The following is a 19,523-nucleotide window of genomic DNA, read 5'->3' as shown; positions in this document are numbered from 1 at the left end:
AGATTTGTTCTGGAATATCTCCACATACGCCTTATGTTTAGTCCTCATCTCAGTCTCCTAAGTAATGCATTTAGCATAAATTTCAGGCGTTTCCCTTGTTCTAGGTAACTTCTTCGTTTCCAATGTTTCATTCAGAACAGTTCGGAAACTATTTGATCGCCCGGCGTGTGTGTGTGCGCGTGCGTGTCCGTGTGCATGTATGTGCGCGTGCGCATACACACATAATAAATAACTGAAAACTTCTATCCATGCTGCATATTTTCTTGTCGGTATTAAACATGTGCCATTTCGACATCTCTCATCAAAACATGATTATCACCAAAACCACCACCAGCTAAGAATTGTGTGTCGGTAAATCACTTAAGGCTGGTTCAAAATAAACCGGAAACGGAAACGACAGCGTGAAAGGAAATGTTAAAATAAATGTATTTAATTGTGAATGCTCACATTTATACATTTATTTTAACACTATTTCTGTTCTCGTTGTCGTTTCCGCTCCCAGTTTATTTTGAAGCACCCTTTAGTCTTCTCTAACAACAGGCCTATTTTCTTAGCGCTATTCCGTTAATTTTCGTTTTAACGTGAAATATCTATGCTATTGGTATAAGAGAGAAAAATTGTAACATTTTGAAACAATAGGTTTTACTTTGCTGTCTCTCGTGGTATCATAAAAGCAGAAATGATAGAGCATGATGGTTACTATGACAACTAACATGTTTACTCTCTCTCTCTCCCATCTTTCTCTCTCGCTCTCAATAAACACAAAATGACCACTCCCAGGTGTCCCACCATAGCGAAAATTCACCTGGTTTTCAGGGTATCAGGAAAGAAGATATGTTGATTGTCACTGCTGACGTTTGCCTTAACAGCGATTCTATCAGCGACGTATTCACGCATAAAACTTATGGCTGTGTCTCCGATATAATTGTATTGTATTTAATTGCATTTAGAGTTTTTTTACATTGCTATTATTCTTATGGTCTCAATGTCCACGATACCGATTATGGGCGCCTGTAAAGATGCGTATGGTACACTTTGAGTGAACCACAGTGAAAAAGTTGTTGTGATCTTGGTTCTTGAACTAATTTCGGAATGTCGCTTCATACGAAGAGAATATGATTGACAAAAGGCTCTTGTGTAGAAACACGCTTCAATTTATTTGAATGCCTTAATTTAACTTCTCTAAAACAATCGGTCCATTACTTATGTCTGCAGGCTGGTCATTTTGCTGACAGTGGCGACTGCTTTAGACTGCCTTGAAGCCAGCGTGGGGCTGTCCAGCGGCGCCACTGCCACGATAGGAAGACTGAGTCGCGAGGTGACACTGCGATACTTTCGTGATTCCCAATGTCTGGGCATATTAACGGAGGACAACGACGACATCCTGAACTACATGCATCCGCTGGACATACCCACATTCCACGTCCAGATGTCCGTGTCCTTCATGAAGAGTGCGGCCAGACTAGGTACGCTTGAGTTCACTTCACGTTAGTCAACATTGAACCTGACGTACTAATGTTCGTAAAGGAAAATTTTCATACGCATATCTTTTTTCCAGAAGATTCTGAGTTCGAATCTTACGCGTGGGACAATTCCATTATGGCGATGATGGACGCTGGCTGTCTGTCATTCATCGTGCAGACCAGCGATGTTACGTACATGGTGCAGACATTCGCCAGAGTGGCCCACTCGCCGAGGTCCATGTACAGGTCCAACAGGAAGTTCTTTTACATTCCTTCCATCGAGATACCGGATGATGTTTTCGAGACCGAGATCAAGAAGCTCTTCTCTATGAGAGAAATCGACTTCATGCCCGACCTAGTTGTCGCCAAATTCATAAGGGAACAGAACATTACTTCTGATGTGAATGCAGCTTCAACTGAAAATATAGGTAGAGAGATCTATTATAGGGCACTCTGGAAATTATTTCCCATTCATTTCCATTGTAAGCCTACTGCAGAACACGCTCAACTAACCAGGGTGGTTGCCTCTTAAAATTTAATACTGGAGGGGACTATTTATATAAACATAGTGTAACAATCTAAATGAACTAATCTGCACCACACAATAGCCCTACGAGGTGGCCTAACATAAATGGCATTGAAAACGTGTCAACAATGCCGCCATTATTAGCGGCCATTTTACATTAGTTCAAGCACAAAAAATAATATTTTTCTGTTAACTACATTTTGTTAAATTTAATTTTGAAGTTAGTGCGCCGAATAGATTGGAAAAAATTGGAAAATATCGAGCTCCGTGTATTTATTAAACAATTCGTAAAAAAGGGAACGAGTCCAACAGAAATTAGAGCTGACTTCGTTGCTACACTGACCGAGAAATCCTCTCCAACGTTTTCGACTGTGAAAAAATGGGCGGTACTATTTAAACATGGTCGAGAGAGAGTGGAAGACAACCCCCGCAGTGGACGTCCAGTAACAAAAAAAGTAAAGAAATCATTAAAAAAAAATCCAAGATATAGCGTTGAATGTTCGTAGACTGAAAGTGCTTGAAATTAGCAAGGTTATGCGTGTCTCAACTGAACGGGTGCGCCACATCTTAGTCAATGTCTTGGGCATGTCCAAGGTCTCCGCAAAGTGGGTTTCGCTTTGTTAACATCGGAACGAAAGCACATTCACTGTCAAATTTCGAGCGACTGTCTGGCTCGATTTGAGAAAACGATTTTTAAGACGGTTTATGACCACTAATGAAAACTGGATCAACTACTGCATACCAGATACAAAGCAGCAGTCGAAACAATGGAAGCACAGTGATTCCCCTTCTCCAAAGAAAGCAAAAGCTGTTCAATACGGCTGAAGAAGTCATGTCCCTGTGTTCATTTTGTGGATTTTTAAGGGGATAATCATGATTGCCTATCTAGAAAAGGAGAGACCAATAACTGGAGAACATTATTCAAGTCTCCTGCAGCAACCGAAAGGGAAAATTCGAGAGAAAAAAGTATTGTTTCATCACGACAATGCACCTGCTCACATATCTGCAATCGCGGTTGCTAAACTACACGAACTATGGTTCAAATTGTTGCCGCACCCCCTACTCACCAGATTTCGCATCCTCTGACTTGTTTCTTTTGTTAAATCTCAAAACTCATTTGACTGGAATGAAATTTTCACCAAATGAAGATGTTATCACAGCAGCAGAAGCCTTTTTTGCAGACCTCGAGAAATCTGTGTACAAGAAGGGTATAGCAGCATTGCAGCACCGGTGGACCAAGTGTGTGAATCTCAGGGGAAATTATGTTGAGAAAATAAAGACTGATTCAGAATAAATCTAGTTTAATATATATGCGAGACTGTGAATATTTCAAACAACCCTCGTAGTAAATTAAGAATTGAATAATAAAACATTAATTGTTGATATTCAGAATTAAAATCTCGTTTCAAACTCAAGAAAAAAATAAGTAAGCATCTCGAATATGACACATACCGCTATATTTTCATAAGTACTATGCATTACGCAAGAATTCCGTTCCTTTATTATGCTGCGAAAGATATGACTTCTTGTTTTCATATTCCTACTTCAATAACGCGTAATACATGTTTTATATCATACAAGTTGAACCGTAGGTAATGTAATTAATTTCAGGGGTTATTCTTAGAGAGAGAGAGAGAGAGAGAGAGAGGGAGGGAGGGAGGGAGGGAGAGAGAGAGAGAGAGGGAGGGAGAGAAAGAGAGATAAAATTGGACTTACGAATGATCGGCAAAAAAATACCTAGAGAAGAATAAAGAAGTATGTAGTATTTGTGGACTTAGAAAACGCTTTTGACAGAGTGGCTTTGAATAAACTAATAGGTATCCTAAAGTAAATAGTGTGGATTGGAAAGAGAGAAGTAATCTGTATATGAAACGTGTCAAAGTCAGGATAGGAGAAGAAATGTGAAGGAAGTGAAATTGGGAGAGGAGAACGTCAAGGATGAACTTCATCACGTACCCTGTTGAACTCCTACTTGGACGATTTAATAAAGAACTATTTTCAGAACATGGAGGAGTGATAGTAGGAGGAGGAAGAGTAAAGTGCGTAAGATTTGCTGATGATATGACGTTGTTACCAGAAGAGGAGATATTAAGGTATATGCTACTGGAGCTAAATGACAGCTGTGAGCAGTATGGGATGAAGATAAATGCAAATAAGATGAAAACCATGGTCGTAGGAAGAAAAATAAAGAAGGTAAACTTGCGAATTCTAAATGAGGCAGTAGAGCAAGTGGACAGCTTCAAATATTTGGGGGTGTACTATAAGCAGTAATATGAACTGTCAGGATGTCAAAAGGAAGATAGCAATGACGAAGGAAGCTTTTAATAGAAAAACGGGGAATCTTCTGCGGACCTCTGGAAAAAGAACTAAGGAAGAGATTAGTGAAATGTTTTGTATGAACTGCGGCATTGCATTGGACAGAAACATGGATATTACGACGAAGTGAGGAGAAGAGAATAGAAGCATATGAAATGTGGATATGGAGAATGGAGCGTGTAAAGTGGACAGACTAAGAAATGAATCTGTGTTGGAAAGAGTGAGTAAAGAAAGAATGATTTTTCTTAGATGTGTCTTTTCACCCCAGCAATTACTTGTTAGCGAAAACTATGTAAGGGGTAAGCAGATCCGCTGAAGAAGCTTAGAAGATTTGAAGGCAAAAAAAAAAAAAAAAAAGCCGAAAATTGACCTAATGTAAGTAGTAGCAATTAGGTTACGTTCATTTTTGACTTAATTTCCCCTTCAAAATTCTTCAAGTTCTTCAATGGAACGGTGAAAATGGAGTAAGAAAATTGGCCAACAGACTTGGAGCTCACATAAATTATTCTTCACAACTCCAAATTCCTTTGCAACAACGAGCGATCGCATACATTTCCATTGATTTCTCTCCCAGTCTCTTCTTTTATTGTCATTGAAACAATACTGACCTTCTTTGGAGTAGACAAAAATATAATAGGTCCAACAGAGTAGAGGTAAACCTTCTCACCGTACCAATTTTCCCTGAAGTTCCGAAACGTTAGATATTAATTTATTCCAGTACATGGGCATTTCCCATTTTTCTAACACAATTATTATTATTATTATTATTATTATTATTATTATTATTATTATCATCATCATCATCATCACCATCATAAGAACTAACATGATCATCACTAGAGCGGTGCAGAAGGAGCACATGACAGACAGAATGGCATCATAGCAAGGGTTCCGACGTTACTCGGCGTGTTCCCTGTGTACAAGCGACGGTCATGTACACGATGTGTTGACGTACAGACGACCAATAGAAATGACACAGTTTCTAACGTTTCTACAATTAATTTCCTACAGATACTTTAGTAAGATTTCAAAATTACAAAACTATTTAACCATTTCATCCTAAACAAATAATATACTGTATACATGTATGATTTCATACAGAACGCAAACAAAATCACTGTTTATTTATAACGAGTTCATGATATTCTATTCGCAAAAGCACTTGAAAAATTGTTTTTTGTTTTTCCTTTTCTTTACAATGAGTGTGATTTATTAATGCACATGTGATACGTTATCAGATTTCTTGCAAATATTGTTACAATGCACAACAAGTGTCATTTGTACGTTATTAACAGAAAACGATTGTCGTCTATCTGATAGCATGGCCTTATATGTGGAGAAGCTTCTTTCTACGTCTGTTGAGACAAATGGGGCATACGTAAAATCCTGTAAAACATTTTTTTCAACTTCTGTTAATTCTTCAAAGGAATCCTTATCTCCAGAAATACCGTCACTAATCTTTCAGAGTTTATAATATCCACCATTTTTTTCAACTTATTTGTTATTTTCGCAGATATTATTTTACCAATTTTATCGTCTACTTGAGTCACTTTCTTCCAGATATTTCGCAGTAGGGAAATCTGATCAACCAGTTTTGTACCAGACTTTTCTAAAGCTGTTATACAATCAGGAATAAACCCATAATTCGATTCAATGTATTCCAATTTGTTTTATGCTTGAATCAATTAACAAAAATATCATCATATTCGGAATTAAGTCTCTTAAACTTTGCCGAACGAATTTGCTCCGCCTTAGACATCGTAACACTAGAACCGAACTGTTCTTATGTTCCTTCAGTATTGACGTTTGCTTTACTACGCTGTACCTACTGCTTGGAGCTATCCTCTGTACCGCAGAGTCAGACCTCTGCGGGTACACAAGGTGAATTTACAACCCTTGCCCTGTTGCCGGTGTGTCGAACAACTGCTCCCTTTGCACTGCTCTAATCATCACTATCGTCGTAAAATCTCCCGTGAATTTCTAACTTGATTCATTACAGGACCGTCCATGGAACTCATCACGCATAAATTCGTGGGTCATAACCCATCGGAACGAGTGTCTCTAGATATGTGGTTGCCGACAATGGAGTTCCTACACAATACCAACTTGTACCCAGATAAAGTGTCCAACCTGATGGGCAAGCACATCGTCATCACGACAATGCACTACCCGCCTCTCGCGATCATCGACCCCCCGATTTTCGACGGACTCGAGATGCGTTTCATATTCGAATGGGCCAACGCGATCAACTTCACGTGGAGCATCGAGTACGACGACGGCTGGTGGGGCGAGGTCTGGCCCAACGGCAGCGGAGACGGCCTCTGCGGACTAGTGTCCTCCGACATCGCCGATGTAGGCTTCTCAGCGATATACCTCTGGGACAACGTCCACCTCTTCGTCGATTTCAGGTATCCAACCCAAGTTGGTGTATCGTGGGATACAATCTTCTTCTTCCTTGTCTTATTCTTACGGAGAATTAAAATTCCGAAAGCACTTCCAAAGAAACCTCACAAAAATAGTTGTCAATATAAATGTATGGTGCAAAACAGCGTCCAAAAACTACATAAGACTTGCATTTGCCAGACTGTTCAATCATGTGCTTGACACGACTGTATTCCTCTTGTTCTCACTTAAATATAGGGCAGCATCAAACATTTCAAGTGATTTCTTTGTTCTGCCAGTGCTTTAACCTCTCTCCATGACTTTCCCACTTCAGCGGCTTCATCCATCACTGTTTTGACATAAAACATCTATCTCTATAAGTTCGGTTCATTACTACAATGCTATTCCAGAAAGTCTGCCGACATATTTTCAGATCAGTTTAGCAGCGTCTATAATTTCTCAACTACAACACACATTTCAATTAAGCAAACGACGATCGACAGACGAACGAGCAATGTATACAACGTGACCTTGAGTTGGAGCGGGTGACGTCATCTAGCAATATGCGGGACGGGGAATTTGAGGCACGAATTGGCAGGTGGCGCGGCAGACAAGGCAGGGATTGCGGAGTGATAGAACGTTCAAAATAGTGTCAAATGGTTCGTAACAAACCAGCTTATAATCTCAATTGACCAACAATAAACAATCGACAAGTTAAATTGGAAGAATTCGCGAGTGAATTTGAGTCAAGGAAGAGAATTCAAGATATTGAGACATATGTAGTGTAAATAGGAACTGGCCTACCTATAAATAATCGCGGGTGCTCGTGTAAAGGGGGTTAAGTCAAATTTTAAGGTATGTAAACTTCTCTCCTTTGGTACTGAACAAAACCCCTTTGTCACAAAATACAGAGTAGTGTAACTGCATCATGGATGGAAGAATGATTTAGCCCCTTTAACATAAGAAAAAAATAATTGTGGAGAGTTGAAATCTATACTTATCCCAGTTTAGCGAAATCATACATAACCCCCCTTACACGAGCACCCGCGTAATGAACGTATAGCAATGATAGGTGAACCGACATGTTTACTCTCAATATATACAAGATGGCTATTTCCAGAAGTCCTAGTTCAGTGAAGACATTCTTTAACATAGCGGGTTACCACTAACAAAGCGGGTGAGAATTTTCTCACGGTATTCAAAGCGTATTTTTTTTTATTTGTGCTTTATTACGGACACGTCGGCACATAGAATACGTCACCCAGTTTCGGGAATGAAACTACAGTTGTGTTGTTGGTTTGAATGTTTTATTTTTGTTTCGGTTTATAAATAGATACTTTCTATTTATACAGAGTGTTTCTGGGCTGATGTTACAAACTTTCAGGGATGATGGTGAAGGGCACATATATCAATTTGAGATAAGGAACCCTGGTCCGGAAATGACTGAATCGAAAGTTATAAGCAAAAATAGTTGTGTGGAAATGGAATTGTAATTTCGCACCACGTGCCCTCCTTCCCTTAACGTTTGGAACAGTCGTGGAAAGACGGTATGAGACGGAAGTCTCCTACGTGGGTACGTGTCCCGATACAATCTGTGAGCTTGTCTACTGTTCCCATTGGCTCATCCGTATTCGAAAATCAGGTCTGCATATTCCGCTCTCGTGTACTCCTCCATTTCACTAGGACTGATCGACTGGACACTACAACTTTTACACATACACTGCTGTCTATAGACGAGGACATCAGGACCAACCATGTCCGTTACACACTACGCTATCTGCATTGCTTTAGTGTAGTTTTCTGTCCCCATCCCTCAGAGAGCGCACTGAATGGAATACTGTAAGTAGACAACGTAAACAACGTCAGATGAATACAGTATGTGTAAGATGTACAGAAAAATACATAAATAAGGTGTACAGAAGAATACAATTATTTAATTTCTACACAACTATTTTTGCTTGTAACTTTCGACTCAGTCATTCCCGGACCAGAGTTCCTTATCTCAAACTGATACATGTGCCCTTCGCCATCATCCCTGAAAGTTTGTAACACTAACCCGGAAACACCCTGTGTATGTATATATCACAATATTCAATCTTAAATAAAACACATTAATTGTTAAACTCATAAAGATGATTTCTCAAAATTGAAACATCCCTTAATAGCGATAATGGCCAATCAAAAGAGTGCTTTATTAATGGTCAAGGATGTCAAAAATTAACAAACAATTTTGGAATGGTTTTCCGTGCTCCAACTGTCAACCTCGTTACTGTCAAATTGTCTAGATCATACCTGCACAAACAGCGCTCAACGAGCGCGTGCGCTTCTTCGGAGCAGGAGAGCTGTGTTTACCGCTCGCCGAATAGGAGAGTAAGATACGTCAGAATGGCATAGACTTGCTATAGGTAGAGGAGAGGGAAACGACCACTCAGCTATCTAGTGGAGTGCAGTGCGTATTCTCAGTAACTGTTTCACGTTGCTTACCTACTGCTACAGTACAGTATGGAGGAATCTAAAAAACGGAAAAGTGGTGATCAGGCAAATTCTTTCAATGTTGCATGGGAAAATGCTTATTTTTTCATAGCTGCTGGAGTAAATACTCAGTGCTTTATCTGCCACAACATTTTGAAAGGTAGAAAGAAACATAACACAATGCGTCATTACGAGTCCAGACATTTTTAGCGCGGGCTTCCGGTGTATGATCAGCGATTTTCGTATTCATAAACCAGTGTTACCGATAAGATATGATTTGAATTCTGTACTAGTAACCAGTGGATAGCCGGGGCTAGCTTAGTACGCTCGTAGCGCGTGCTGCGAAACGTCTATGAATAGCACCCAAAGATACTAAAGATATTAATCTTCAACAATTTAAATATCTCTCTTCAGGGAAAAGGCCAGCTCAGTGTTGATATGTTGAATAAATTACGGTAAACTTACACTTTTTGTAAGTCAGTTTCGGGAAGGTAATATGGCTTACTTTCGAACGATAGAAACTGCTCATGATGAAGCCATGTTAAACGATTATGTGCAAATATTAATTGAAATTCAAAATGAATTTAATTCTAGGTTCCAAGATCTTGTCTTAAGATCCACACCTGTGGAGTAACGGTTAGCGCGTCTAGCCGCGAAACCAAGTGACCAGGGTTCGATTCCCGGTCGGGACAAGTTACCTGGTTGAGGTTTTTCCGGGGTTTTCCCTCAACCCAGTATGAGCAAACGCTGAGTAACTTTCGGTGTTGGACTCATTTCACCGGCACAGTCTTCTCATTCAGACACTAAATAATATAAGCTGTTGATAAAGGTCGTAAAACAACCTACTAAAAGTCTTGTCTTAATTGGAAAGAAGTTTAAAGTTATCATAATAAATTCCTTCAACACCAGTTGAAACAATCTCATAAGTTACAGGTGGGCCTGGTTGGCGCAGTTGGTATAGCGCTGGCCTTCTATGTCCGACGTTGCGGGTTCGATTCCGGACCAGGTCGATTGCATTGAAGTGTGCTCATATAACCTAGCCAGTTGCGAGCGTCGTTAAATAAAACATAACACTTAACGATTTACAGCTCGGACTTATTGATCTTCAATGTGGGTTGAGGGCTAAAGATCGTTTGAATAATACTACTAGCCTGGTTGAGTTTTACAAGACTAAACATTAGCAATAATATCCACGACTACACAGGCTGGCTGTGAAAATGGTTGCTATGATTGGCTCAACATTTATATTTGTCTCAACATTTATATTTGTGAGCAGGCAGGCATCGAACATCTGTAGCTGATCTGTAGCTGATGTTTCATTACGATCAGTAGGCTACTGTTCCTTTCAGCTGCCAACAGCATAAAACCTCGTTTTCATCTACTGATAAAATAAAAAATAAGAAAATGATATTGTACATTTAAGTAGATATAAAATTTCTATTATTTCTGTAAAATAAATATTTCTGTATTAATTAATAAGTCCAAGATAGTTTTGCAAACACTGAATTCATTTCATGAACCTCGTAATAGTACTTCCTTTTGTGTATATTTTGTACGAGATCACCACTTCTTCCAGTCCACCCTATACAGAGCGCAGCTAATATCTGCATTCCGCTCATGAGCTGTGAGCCGGCTCGGAGAGCGCAAACCTTGTGCAGGCCTGGTCTAGATTGTATTTTAGTTCGTAATAATCGGTTGTGGGTTCATATAACATAGCTTTTCCCTCAAAATTAACCTCTTCTGGCTGACCACTATGAGACACAAACCAGACCATAGGTCCAGGATTACTCCGGATTTGGAGTTTAGTTTAAACACAATATATCTATGCGCCGAGACTGTCATTTGTGGCCAGACCAGAAACCTGCTCATAGACGACGTAGCCATGATCCCTCAGAGCTTCAGCCATCGTGCCTCGAATGCGATGGTGTCTACTATTGCGCAGTACCTCCCCATACGGATGGGCACCCAAAGCATATTACATCATTTAGCCTCGTACAAAAGATGAATGGCAGTTATAACCTGAAGTTGGGGCATATTCCCTTCCTAGTCTTACAATTTTGTCGACTGTAGATTCAATTTAGAGTGTTAGTCTTAAGTACGTTTAATTTTTTTTATATTCCCGGATAAAAATTAGAAATGCTCTTTAATTGACTGTGCACTCTATCCGCAGAGTGAGTTGTAAGTAGGTTTAAGAAACTCTGTGTACCCATTTCTGAATACAAATTAGAACAATTTTCCTTGGTCCATTGTGCACTCCATCTTCATAGAGGACGAAATGTTAAATGTTATGTTTTGTTATGTATGGAATTATAGGATGGGATAGCTTATTTAAATCAAATTTCAATTCAGTTTATTGAAGAAAATAATTAAAATATGTCTTTATAAACCTATTGATTTTCCATCTCAAAAATTGTTTTTAGACATTAATGTTCTGAAAATAAGACAACTTTATTATATTGTATTAATAAAATTCATACATAAAAATCGAAATAATTTTGAATTGTATTCTCATAGTTATGAAACAAAAGGTATGAATTCTCTGACATTGTTAGAACCAAAATGCAACACTGCTACCATATTTAATCATAGTAGTAATTTAGGCCCAAGAATACAATAAATTTATATTTAAATATACTAATCTTATCAATTCTAACAGTTCTAGTATTAAATTTAAAAAGTTATGTATGGATTTTATAAAAATTGAAAAATTATAAATTTAAATATATATACTCTTATTACATAATAGACATAGAACAAATTGTTTTATATACTTCTTAATTTCAATTCAGGAATCCGCCCCTGAGCACGAGTTCTACTCTTTCAGAGGCGAAATAAAGTTTATCTGTTTATTTTTATGTTATAATTATTAGCTAAATAAATAGATAAATAATAGTACATTATGCAACGAGCCTATAATGGTAGTAATTAAGATGCGAGTATGTTTATGAAACGAGCGCAAGCGAGTTTCATAATTTTTTTTTCGAGAAACAAATCTCGACATTGACCTTGATATAATCTGGAGAGTAAAATAAACAATCTTGCTATAACCTTGAAATTGAATTAGACATTGAAAAACGAGATGACAAATTGAATTTATTTGAATATTATTTACAATTGACGCTAATCATTATAGTAACAGAACCGACTTTATTTCAAATATAAGTGATTTATTGATTTATTGTTGTCTTTCGATTGCATATCCGAGAAGAATCGATACTTGTGCTTTCATATTCCTACAATGGTATTTTCTGATTGGTGGAACACCTGAACTTTAATAAATAGGTGTACTTTAATGAGGTCCATTAAAGGGCTGCTACCAGGTGTATAATTACTACCATTTCGGCATGGTCGGGCATAAATAAATTTAACGACGCTCGCAACTCCCGAGGTTATATCAGCGTCCCCGATGTGCCGGAATTTTGTCCCTCAGTTCTTTTACATGCCAGCAAATCTACTGACATGAGCCTGTCGCATTTAAATGCCATCGCCCTCGGCCGAGGTCGAGCCCGCAACCTCGGGCATAGAAGGCCAGCGCTATACCAACTGGGCCAACAAGGCCGACCTTAAGGACAAGTTTTAAGTAAGTTTTAAGAACTTCGTATACGAATTTCTCAATAAAAATGAGAGAAATGTTCCGTTGTCCATTTTGTACCCCATCTGCAGGACGATCTGTTTTATTTTAAAAAAACTTCAAGTATGTACTTCTCGATATTGACGCTGGAAGAGACTGTCAAATTTCTAATTATGCTATACAAAAATCAGCTATGAAAATAATTTATTATACGTATACCATTATTTTTATACCAATTAGCTAATTTTTTTCACTTACTGATATTTGGTCAATGAAATTGACATTCTCAGCTTGTCTGTTACACAAGATCTACAATCTGTGTTATTAGTGTTTGTAATAAGAGAATTGACACTCACGGTTTTGTTTCAAGATCAATAAACACGCAATGGGAAATTATATTTTTATTTTTTTTCAGCCTCCTTTTCAATCACTTTGTCAGTCAATATCCACAATAAAAATGGTAATATTTGCGTTAACCACAAAGCATTGAAGCGCTGATGTCGAAAAATGGTTTAAATATCAACTATGAAGTGTACTGGACATACATGTCAAGTGAATGTAATAGAACAACGTTGAATTTAAAGTAAAACTGCACATTTCCTTGCCCTCCAGCTCGATATATTTCGGCTCTTCCCTTACCGTTGTCACTCCAAGGCCAAAACTTCTGCCAGGATGGATGGTTCCTATTCACCCTTTCAGCCCAAGCATGTGGTATGCGGTTGCATTATCTGTGGTGGGGTGCACAGCTGCCCTCTACATCATTTCGAAATCTTCTATGAGGCTCCTCGGTAAGTAAACACGAATGCTGATTTAATAAAAATACTTTTAAAATAACTTCTGAACCAAACATTGTATGTTTAATGAGGCAGAATGACTTTAATATGGTGGGAAGGTAGTAAAAAAGAATTGCTTTAAAATATACTTTGAAAAGGGAATAATTTGTTACAGAAAATTTAATACCCATTTTATGCCTATGCCAGTTGCTGCGACGCTGTTTTAAAGCTCTGGTGCACAAGGTTTTCAAATGGAAAATGATGGTTAAATAAGGTGAAAAACCAGTACATTTTCTAAAAAATATCTTTATACTTTATAACAATCATTGATATGTGAAAAATATACAGTATTACATAAAATGTAATGCATATTACTTTATGTACTTGTTAACTGCCGTGGAGCCATTTCTAAAGCTCTGGTGCACAAGATGTTTAAATAACAGTAAACTCTGATTGCAATTTCTCGTAACTTTTATTCTTTGTTTTATTCTCATACAAAAAGTTATGTATCTTTGGAACTATTAATGATAAATGCAGGATATTTGGAACATTTTAAGTTTTGAAAACCAGACATTTTGAAGACTGCTTCTAGCAGTAAAATATCAGAGATTTTGAATTTATACTCAAAAGTGGCCGAGATATATCCATTTTAGATAGTGTAGCCTACCTTCGTACTTTTTTCATAATTTGGGATCCTAATTTTTTTTCTATTTATCAAACTTAAGTTGCAATAATACTGTACATATGGTTTTTAAAGAAAACCCGGAGGTTCATTGCCGCCCTCACGTAAGCCCGCCATCGATCCCTATCCTGAGCAAGATTAATCCAGTCTCTACAATCGTATCTCATCTCCCTCAAATTCACTTTAATATTATCCTCCCATCTATGTCTCGGCCTCCCTAAAGGTCTTCTCCCGTCCGGCCTCCCAACTAACACTCTATATGCATTTCTGGATTCGCCCATACGTGCTACATGCCCTCCCCATCTCAAAGGTCTCGATTTAATGTTCCTAATTATGTCAGGTGAAGAATACAATGCGTGCAGTTCTGAGTTGTGTAACTTTCTCCATTCTCCTGTAACTTCATCCCAAGTTTCACAACCATACAGAACTCCCGGTAAAATAACTGTTTTATAAATTCTAACTTTCAGACTTTTTTGAGAGCAGACTGGATGACAAAAGTTTCTCAACCGAATAATAATAGGCATTTCCCATATTTATTCTGTGTTTAATTTCTTCCCGAATGTCATTTATATTTGTTATTGTTGCTCCAAAATATTTGAATTTTTCCAACTCTTCAAAGAATAAGTTTCCAATTTTTATATTTTATTTCGTACAATATTCTGGTCACGAGACATAATCATACACTTTGTCTTTTCGGGATTTACTTCAAAACCTATCGCTTTACTTGGTTCAAGTAAAATTCCAGTGTTTTCCTTAATCGTTTGTGCATTTTCTCCTAAAATAACATATTCACGTCATCCGCATAGACAAGCAGCTCATGTAAACCATTCAATTCCAAACCCTCTTTGTTATCCTGGACTTTCCTAATGGCATACTCTAGAGCAAAGTTAAAAAGTAAAGGTGATAGTGCATCTGCTTGCTTTAGCCCGCAGTGAATTGGAAAAGCATCCTACAGAAACTGAGCTATACGGACTCTGCTGTACGTTTAACCGAGACACATTTTAATTAAATTAGTTTCTTGGGAATACCAAATTCAATAAAAATATCATATGAAACTTATTTCTTAATCGAGTAATATGCCTTTTTCAAATCTAGGTATAACTGATGTACAGCTGTCAAAAGAAAAAGTGGCCGCTCTCCTGAAACAAAGTTCCCTTCGGGTATCTTCGCTACAATTCGGAGACAGGCGATGTTACATGTTGTTGGACCACGTTGCCTGATATCTACAGTTATAATTGAAGTATTCTGTGTGTTATCGATTGCATTATGGTAGCGTTCAGGCCTCTTATTCATGAGGTCCTGCGTTCGACTACAACCACGTGCTTTTTATGTTCTTTTTTGTTCTGTTTTTGAGAGAGAAACTATACATAATGGCTCCTTTCTCTTTTACGATTATTTTAGTAATTAACATCAGGTTCATTAATATATTATGCCATGACTTCATCATTATGATATTGTGGCTGCAAATGGAAAGAAAAAAGATTTTATTCTCAATAAAAATATCTTTCGTGGCATAAACAAAACAAATTTACTGGCGTCGGCCTTAAAACATTCAAACAATTCAGCGTTCAAAAAACGAAACAAAAAGCCACAATTCAATATTTAGTCTATCTTCCTCTTATCTCGATCATCTTGCAGTCGAGTGGGCATGGAATTGACTAGTCTTTGCAAATAGCGACTGTTTTTAGACACGATATTCCAGGCATTCTGAACATACATACATAAGTGTTCTGTCTATGGGCAGGTCTTTCATTGCAAACCCAGCAATCTCCAATCTTTCCTATTTTCTGCCTTCCTCTTAGTCTCCGAATATGATCCACATATCCTAATGTCGTCTATTATTCTTTTCAACCAGAGACCCAACCAATTACTTTTTATCTTTCTAATCAGTTTCAGCATCATTCTTTCTTCACTCACTTTTTCAAACACAATTTTATTTCTTATTCTATCTGTCCACTTCACACACACCGTTCTTCTCCGCATCCACATTTCAAATGCTTCAATTCGTTTCTCTTCATTTCGTCGTAATGTCCATGTTCCTTCCCCATACAATGCCACACTCCACACAAAGCACTTCACTAGTCTCTTCCTTAGTTCTTTTTCCAGAGGTCCGCAGAAGATCCTTCTTCTTTTATTAAAAGCTTCCTTTGTTCATGTTTGTAGTTTTTCTTGGGAAGGATAGGCCTAAATGCGGTAACATCCCGTTGCTTTCCGCACACCACTATCTCTTTCGCATCTTATTAAATTCCAGGGGGCCCCAAGCGTGGAGATGAGGAGAGTGGATTTGACTAATTGGGCCCTCCGGACTTCACCGAAAGTCACGGCAAGGGTTAAATATTAATTCTATCAAGATGTTTGACCCTATCAGAGATCGGTAAATCTCAATTAGCCTTTGCCCCCCGCATCCTGGACTAGCTTCTACGAATCATCAGAAAATCCTGGAGTGTGATTGGGCCAATTTTTCCGAAAATGTTTCCACACTTTCGCCCTCGTAGCTCAGCGGACGAACGTCGGAATTTAGATGTCAACGTCTCAGGTTCAATTCCTCGTTACTCCTTTTCATTTTATTGTGGTTCAAGATAGTATAATGTAATAATACAAAAAGAAAAACTAATAGCAGTATTATGCAACTGGATTTTTCCAAACCTAATATTAAATTTATGTTATTTATATCGCTAAAGAACGATTACAATATAAATAACTTGAATATTATTTATACAGTATCACTAAAGAACGATAACACAATATAAATGATAAATATCGGTTTGTTTAATTAATATAAGATATTATATAATACGTATTTAATTATCTAAATAAAATAACCTATTTTACAAAGAAAGATGTTTATTTGTGTTATAATAATTACTTACATAAAATACAGATTATTTATATTGCGAAAGAACAATAACAATATAAATAACTTGAATATTATTTTATAATGCTAATGAAGGAAAATAATATAAATGATAATTTGAATATTATTTATATCGCTAAAGAACGATAACAATATAAAAAACGTGAATATTATTCATATCGGAATTTCACAGATTTATTACAGATGTATTTAAGAAATTGTAGAAGAATAGTAATTAGTAACAGTGTCCTATTTATTCTTCTTGGAGCCAAATTTGTAACTTTTAAAAGTGTGGTTACTATGTTGAAGTGTATGTGTTGCAACGGATGCTTGATTTGTTATGTATGTGAGTCAGTTATGGGATGCTTGATGTCGTCGCAATGTCGTAATTATAGTTTGATTGTGTTTGTGTGACTATTGTGTATTAATTTATGATGTATGGTACGGAAAGCTGCATATTTGCGTTATAGAAGTGTTACGTATGTGTGTTGTTAATGTTTTTGTATGTTTAAAATTGATAACTGATATTTGTTTTGCAATCGCAATGCCTAATTTACGGATTGCTTATGTTTTGTTTACATCGCGTAAGCTAATTTAATTTTCTTTTTCATTTCTCTTTACATATGTAAAATAGGGCTAACCCCCGTTGGAGATACAATAATAATAATTATTATTCATATCGTTATAAAACGATAACAGAATACAAATGATGACTTGAATTTTATTCATATCTCTAAAGAACGATAACAAAATGTAAATAACGTGATATCCATCAAGAACGATAACTGGATATAAATAATAATTTGAATATCATTTACATCGCTAAAGAACGATTAAAAAAAATAAAATGAAAACTTGAAGCAGGCGCGAACCCAGAACCTTTGAATCATTAAACAAGCACGCTACCGCTGGTCTGCGAGGAGCAGATATGGAACACTTTCATAGTTCCGGAACTGCTTGTACAAGCACATGCATCGTGTAACATCGCCGCGACCCGAAGTGGACTTTGAAAATATTCGCTGTTCACGAGTGCGGCCACTTTTTTTTTTTGACAGCTGTACTGTACCCTTCCTACTCCCATTTTTCTCCAATATCTGTCGAATACAAAAAAAAATCTTACCAATAGTCGATCTATTACGACTAAAACCACACTGATGATCCCCAATAATTTCGTCTACATATGGAGTCAATTTTCTCAAAAGAATACTGGACAGAATGTTGTACGGCGTGAACAAAAGTGATATTCCTCGAAAATTACTAGAGTAGTAAGTACAAGCTTATAAATTTCGCTAGACAATGCGTTTCCACCCTCTTGTATTAATTCTGCTGAAATTTGTTCGATACCTGGAGACTTGTACTTTTTCAGAATTTTTATTGCCAGCTATATTTCTATGTATGTCTTATTCTTTACAGCACGGCTTTCAAAGGTGGTTTTAACATTATGTTTTTGAATATTCAGTGGTTGAACCTTCATCATCTTCTGCATTCTTTTCAAATTTTCTTCGATTGTACACCGTAAAGCTATTTTAGTTGCTTCATGACTAGCATTTACTTCTATACTCTTATTATTCTTCGATTGGGGTCAAGTTAATGTTCTTGTCTCATATGTTCATAGTAAATTGTATCACATTCGTCTCATTATGAGTATTACTAGGGCTTTAATACAACTGGAAATTTTGTTCCAGGGAGGGGGATACACAACAACGTGGTCAACATGTACTCCACGTGGGTTGAATGCGGGTTCCGCACCATGGGCTTGCTGGTGCTGCAAGTTCCCCCGGACGAGCGAGACTACAGCACTCCTCGACACGTGCCCATGCGCCATCTTGTCACGTGGGTCATCCTCTTCTACTTCGTGGTTACAACCGCGTACTGTGGAGGCCTAGCAACGGTGCTCACCTTGCCCAGGAAAGTGATGGATTTTTTATTGAATTATTTTACGACGCTGTATCAACAGAAAGTGATGGAACCCATTCAAACTTAAATATCTGTTTTTTAAATATTACGATGTTTTCTTCCCTCTAGCTCAGGCATGCCAGAAATCAGACTCTAAATGTGCAGTTATGTGCGCTGATCGCCGGTCTGTGCAGATTGCATCATTCAAGGCTTGCTCACCAGTTCTTAGCTGGAGGGGTGTACAATAATCTATTCTGCGCTTCTAGGGTTGGATTAAATACGCATTTGGACATTATGAACACACTTAGCAGGAGGAAAAAAACAGTGTCTATATTTAACAATTGTAATACAAGAAACTTTAGGCTTATTCAGTTATACTTCAAAAAGTAGTGATTTGTAAAAACAAAAAAAAACACGTTTTTCATTTTACGTAGTAGGTACTAATTATTTTAAAGTAATATACCATACTCTTTCATTGTTCGTCAACCATTATTATTTATTGGGACCATTGGTACACAAATGTTGAAGAAAATGTACTCCCAATTAATTGCATGCAGTAGGACATTGTGAAATTTTTACACTGAAATA

At 37.4% G+C, this 19,523-nt stretch overlaps 3 protein-coding genes across 3 annotated transcripts in view; 1 reads left to right on the top strand and 2 right to left on the bottom strand.

Annotated features, from left to right (window-relative positions):
- The window catches only part of LOC138713337 (zinc finger protein 740-like), a 203,521-nt gene that overhangs the window by 163,859 nt on the left and 20,139 nt on the right, over positions 1-19,523 (bottom strand). The window lies entirely within an intron of this gene.
- The window catches only part of LOC138713334 (leucine-rich repeat-containing protein 15-like), a 149,249-nt gene that overhangs the window by 117,551 nt on the left and 12,175 nt on the right, over positions 1-19,523 (bottom strand). The window lies entirely within an intron of this gene.
- The window catches only part of LOC138713001 (glutamate receptor ionotropic, kainate glr-3-like), a 33,852-nt gene that overhangs the window by 3,663 nt on the left and 10,666 nt on the right, over positions 1-19,523 (top strand). Inside the window, exons 2-6 of the mRNA XM_069844683.1 lie at positions 1,236-1,466; positions 1,559-1,891; positions 6,305-6,713; positions 13,343-13,518; positions 18,725-18,944. Coding sequence (XP_069700784.1) covers positions 1,236-1,466; positions 1,559-1,891; positions 6,305-6,713; positions 13,343-13,518; positions 18,725-18,944 — 1,369 coding nt within the window. The remainder of the gene's footprint in view (positions 1-1,235; positions 1,467-1,558; positions 1,892-6,304; positions 6,714-13,342; positions 13,519-18,724; positions 18,945-19,523) is intronic.

This window comes from Periplaneta americana, chromosome 14 (genome assembly GCF_040183065.1).
Source record: "Periplaneta americana isolate PAMFEO1 chromosome 14, P.americana_PAMFEO1_priV1, whole genome shotgun sequence".
Classification (NCBI taxonomy): domain Eukaryota; kingdom Metazoa; phylum Arthropoda; class Insecta; order Blattodea; family Blattidae; genus Periplaneta; species Periplaneta americana.
The sequence above is the reverse complement of the archived record's forward strand: the minus strand, read 5'-3'. Positions and strand labels throughout refer to the sequence as shown.